At 34.1% G+C, this 5,646-nt stretch overlaps 1 protein-coding gene across 1 annotated transcript; it reads right to left on the minus strand.

Moving 5' to 3' along the window:
• Positions 1–253: 253 nt before the first annotated feature.
• Positions 254–5,364, minus strand: LOC132727926 (uncharacterized). The gene is made up of 4 exons (XM_060713522.1): positions 5,255–5,364; positions 1,480–1,628; positions 709–768; positions 254–514 (listed from the first exon to the last, which is right to left on the minus strand). Exons 1-4 carry the CDS (start codon positions 5,301–5,303, stop codon positions 404–406), a joined length of 369 nt encoding a protein of 122 aa, XP_060569505.1. The 5' UTR covers positions 5,304–5,364; the 3' UTR covers positions 254–403.
• Between the last annotated feature and the right edge of the window lie 282 nt (positions 5,365–5,646).

The following is a 5,646-nucleotide window of genomic DNA, read 5'->3' on the forward strand; positions in this document are numbered from 1 at the left end:
ATGTGGCTTATGACTTATATTTTGGAAACTGTAAAAAGATACCAAAATAAAAGTTTTTGAGAAATAATAACATTCCTCAGACATTATGGGCCTTTAAGAAAATAATAACGGTCTATGAAGAAAAGGGCTTCCGTTTACTTTTAATGATGATTTCTGGGTCTTTGGATCACTGTTACTCATTGTAGCGTAGAGACTGGGAGGAGTTGGATTGGATGGTTACAAATAATATGTGCATAAAACAAAAAGCTGCATATTGCTTATTTCGTTTTAATAATCAGTTTGGAAGTACATGAATGTCAGAATCATAAGCTACAATGAAACCATGAATGACATGATGTCACAGGCTGTAGGTGCTTGTATTCCAGATGAAAGCTTTTCTGTGAATTGACGATGATGCAGTTGTTTAAAGTCTGGGTTGTTTGTTGTGAAAGTGGCAGTGAAATTCTTCCAGTTCGAGGTAGTTTTGATGTTTGATTTCGTAAACAATGACGGTACATTTCCTCTTTACGTTTTTCTGAAAATAAACAAAATATAGTATTAAATCATATTTAAATGTATTTCAAACATTAAAAATAAAAATTACAAGCAAAGTTTACTTTAAATGAAACAGCTTGACCAATTCCTAAACAAATATGCCAAAACAGTTAAATGTCTGGAAGAAGACTCTTCAAATATACAATTAATGTTATAATAAACAAAATAACTTACTGTATTCTGTATTTTTCTTTTAGCCATAAGCTCCATGCGGTAAATCATTCCGTTTACAACCTAAAACGACAATAATTTAAAATAAAATCAATCAAAACTGGATAATTCATTATTATTATTATTATTATTGTTATTATTTTAACTATTTTGCTTTGGACATTAGCGGCGTTTATGTTATCTTTAAATGGGGTGTAAAGTTTATTTTTCATTGGTGATATTAATTTTAACGGTGATCATGCAGAAAACATTGTGGTAGTCTGAAAACATAAATAACGTATTTATGCAGAACAATACAAAATAAACAAACTATGATACCCCTATAGTGATAGTTATAACAACTGTTGAAATTATTGCAAAATTTTGCGAGATGTGAAATTATTTAATAAACTAATTACCATAATATGTTTAATATATGATGTAAATCATGGTAAATGTAAATTTAAAAATACAATGTAGCAAAACGGTCATTTCTCAAGATCTGATTCTCGTAGATATGAATATAAATATCAATATAACGTGATTTTCTTAAATTTGTATTATTTTTGTGACACAAATTTTATTGCCACAGAACATCTTATTGCATGTTCAAAGAATGACTGCGTAACATGTTGTCTTTAAATAATGTTTGTGCAAAGATAAAAGTATAAATATATTATCATAATTTTATCAGGTGATATTAGATACAATGATAACAAATATAGAAATATGACTATATATATATGTAAAAAACAACAACAACAAACAAACAAAACAACAAACAACACCACGTACCTGTTTAGTTGCAGACAGAACATTTACAAGCTCGTACTCGCTTCCTATCTCACTGGCGGCGAACGTTGCCATTTTCACCACAACCGGGTCGTCGATTGCGGCGTCCGACGGCGCACCGGCCATTTGACAGACGGCGACAGCAACCATCCCTAAAAACACAAGATAAGTTAAATTGTTCATCTCTGAGACGTCTGCTTCACTTTAGACTGTGTCTATGTGTGTAATGTCAGAGAATGTCTAATGCCCTCTTTTTATAGGGATTTTGGTGCACACAAAAACAACAACAAAAACACACACAAATAACCGCAATGGCCAAGAATGGACTCGCACATGTTACAATTTGACCTTTTAAACGCTGATGAATAGGCACGTTATGGCAGGCACATGGGCTGTTTTGACATCGTATTTGTCAAAGTCAAGGACACGCGTTGTAAAACAACATTAGTGTTTCGACGTCACAATCGGCCACATATGTAACTGAAAGGTCATTTAGTGCACCTATCATCTACTTGAAATTATAATATATCTTGTTTCTCCAAAATGGCGGCCTAAAAATTTAATGTTGTCTAAGTTTTGGAGAAGAATTGAAAAACGACTCTTAATTAACATTTAAAGACATATCTTATCATTTAACAGTTATATAAAAGAAAAAATATCACATATAGAAAGTTTTTTTTTCTCTAGCGACCTGGCAGTTGGAAATTTTACAGTTGTAGAAATGTTATAAATATGATAAAAACGGGACATAATGAAGTTCTTAAGACTATTCTTGATATTTAAAGGTATATAAAAAGAAAAAAATCACTTTGAGATATTTTTTTACTCTTTCATTTTTGTGAAGTTGGCGGCCTGGCGGCCAAGCGGCCTATGAGCCAAAACTTTGAATGTTGTAGAAATGTTATTTCAACAATAAAACGACATTTAATGAAGTTCTAAAGACAATTCTTGTTATTTAAAGGATATATAAAAAGAAAAAAGTCACTTTGAGAAAACTTTTTTTATTTGATCATTTTTGTGAAGTTGGCGGCCCAGCGGCCTAGCGGTCTGAAATTTTAATGTTGTAAAAGTTTGAAAAAAAAATGAAAAACGACTCTTCAAGTTTAAGTTCTGATATTTTTTTCGCCATTCCAGGTCTTAAAATATTCTGCCGATGCCATTTGCCAGCGACGAGCACGCTTCAAAGGGAAGTGAGAAGCTGTTTAGTTTAGCCAATGTAGTTGTAATGTATTCTTTTTATATATCTTTTACATAACTGAAAATAACAAGGATTGTCCTTAGAGCATCATTAATTGCCGCTTTTATTGTTTTTATAACATTACAACAGCCAATTTCACGCCGCCAGACCGCCAACTTCACGCCACCAGGCCGCTGGGCCGCTATCCCGCCAACTTCACGCCGCCAGGCCGCTGGACCGCTAGGCCGCCAACTTCACACATCTCCTTAGGAGGTTTAATTTTGAAAAGCCTTTTGATATGATTATAACAAACTATATAGTCATAGTATTGTGGCAATACCGGCTACGGCCGGAAAGAATATTGGGGGGGGGGGGATTTAAAGGAAATCACATACAGACTAGCAAAAATAGACTTACTCAGAAATAAAATATATTTTGGGGTTTTCCCAACCATTACCAGTAACAGCTTCGAAAATATGCCGGTAGTACACGTTAAGTTTGCTTGTACCCCACATTTGCCGAGTTCCGGATTACATCTTTTACCATGTAAAATGCCCACATTCTAAAATAAGGCTTCCAAAATCAAATTAAAGATGGACGTTATTGTTTATGTCTGTCTCATTTATATTATTTCTTTTAGCTTTATTAGAAAACTTAAAAAAGAGAATATTTCATTCGCCACTTTAAACAATTAATTAAACGAACACCGCCTTCTTGTCAAAGTCACAATGTATGTTTTTGATTGAATTAATTGGTTGTCATCACATTGTTATTAGGTGAAAGGTCACGGCCACAATACGAAATATGGACACAAACTATTACTCGATAAAGGCCAGGCTAGCCATTGTCATAAAGATGTTGAATATACATGTACCAAATTTCAAATGTTACCAAATTTCAAGTTACCCAATTTTAACAATAATTTAAATTTCAACAGTAACCAAACTTAAGTAGTTACCATTTCAACAGTAACCAATTTTAAAATTGTAACCAAATTTCAACAGTAACCAAATTTAAATACATGCAGTTACCAAATTTCAACAGTAACCAATTTTAAAATTGTAACCAAATTTAAACAGTAACCAAATATAAAATTATAAATACATACAGTTACCAAATTGTAAAGGTAACAATATTTAAAAAGTAACCAAATCCAGGTAATATTTCAGAATGCTTCAGTACCTCTTCAAATCAATATAGAGGCACTACAACTATGACGTACATGGCGTACGACGGGCACGTGTCAGCGCTGGGATTCACAAACTCCTCACATCCAGAGAGATCTGTGGCAGATGCTGCCAACTATTGTCGAGATCCGGACGGAAAAGGTTACCATGGTGTTACACAACAGACCCAAAAATTAGGTGGCAGTATTGTGGCATATACGAGTGTCCGGGTGGTAAGTGGCTGTAAGATAATATTCTCTTACAAACGAAACAGAGACAGTGAAACTTGGAAGGAAACCCTCGCTTTCCTCCTTCATTCAAATACAAATTAAAGAAAATTTATTTATTATTTCACACCTGATAAAATATGACCAATGCACTTTCAGCGCTTGCACCACCTAATGTTCCAATAGAACTCATTACTGGCTCCAATCACTTCAATTCAGCCTCCTTTTTAGTCCAAAAGTCCATATCAAATCCATATCGCACCCCATTAGCCTCGTTTTTTATTTCCAGAGTCCAAAAAAGCTATATCAAATCCACATCTCACTGAATTCAGCCTCTTTTTCATTTTTAGGATCATAAACATCTTTTTCAAATACATATTATTCATCGTCTAGCCTCGTTTTCATTTTTGAGCGTCTAAAATTCGATATCAAATCCTAATTGTTATCAAAGTTACAAAGTTCTGTGAAAGTGTAAAACAATGTAAGTATGAGATGAACATTATACATTGCTGAAAACAATAATTATTCCATTTGACAAGCACATAAATGTTAAAACTATATTGGACGAGGCGTTAACTGAGTCTAATATAAGTTTTGCCGCTGTGTATACGACTTTTCAGTATTGTACTCAACAATGTATTATAACCTCATATTATTTCTCATTCTTGTTTTCATTTTCAGAGTCCAAAAGATCTGTATTAAATGCATATTGTACCCTTTCTAGTTCCGTTTTCCTTTTTAGGATTTAAAAACATCTTATAAATTCCTTTTTTGTATTTCAGGTAACGACTTTCTGTCAAATTGTCCGAAAATGGTGGTGTGAAATATAGAGGTCATTATACATTGTTGAGTACAGTGCTGATTATTTATCATATATACACAGCTGCAAAACCTATATCAGACTCGAGTTGCGTCTCGTCCAATATAGATTTTATAGCTGTGTACTCATCCAATAGAATGTTTAATATTGTACTCAACACTATAAATTAACCTAATGATATTGACAATTGTCTAATATCATACAAGAACGCATATTATATGAAGGCATGATATACTTATTTATCTATCTTTAACACGGTTGTTAACATAATCTTTGCTGTATTTGCTGTATTTGCATATGCATGAAATCTCCAGTTCAAATGGGGATAATAATTTGAAAATTTATGTCTTGATCGAGGCATGCTCTAGAAAAGAGAATCTCAACTTACCATAGGAAAACTTTGCTTCATGTTCTCTATCAAGCACATGGAGAATCATGAATTTGTCCTGGTTAAGAACTGTTCACTATTTTACGGAATACCGTTAGGGCCATCGTGGTTATACGTTAAAATACAGAGGGCGACAATGCGATAGTGCGACAGTGCGATGACGACAATACGACAGTGCGATGACGATAATGCGACAGTGCGATGGCGACAATGCGACAGTGCGATGGCGACAATGCGATAACACGACAGTACGTTGACGACAGAGCGATAGTGTTATCGCACTGTCGCCATCGCACTGTCGCATTGTCGTCATCGCACTATCGTATTGTCGTCATCGCACTGTTGTTCTGTCGTCATCGCATTATCGCACTGTCGCCATCGCTTTGTCGCAC

The sequence above is a fragment of the Ruditapes philippinarum genome, unplaced genomic scaffold (assembly GCF_026571515.1).
Source record: "Ruditapes philippinarum isolate M1 unplaced genomic scaffold, ASM2657151v2 ctg5388_1_1_1_1, whole genome shotgun sequence".
Taxonomy (NCBI): domain Eukaryota; kingdom Metazoa; phylum Mollusca; class Bivalvia; order Venerida; family Veneridae; genus Ruditapes; species Ruditapes philippinarum.

Excerpts from the sequence above, each read along its gene's own strand:
- LOC132727926 (XM_060713522.1), bottom strand. The coding sequence starts at position 5,303 with ATGATTCTCCATGTGCTTGATAGAGAACATGAAGCAAAGTTTTCCTAT. Across the intron at positions 1,629-5,254 it reads TGAAGCAAAGTTTTCCTATG|GGATGGTTGCTGTCGCCGTC; the intron begins GTAAGTTGAGAT and ends TTGTGTTTTTAG. Across the intron at positions 515-708 it reads AAAGAAAAATACAGAATACA|AAAAACGTAAAGAGGAAATG; the intron begins GTAAGTTATTTT and ends GTTTATTTTCAG.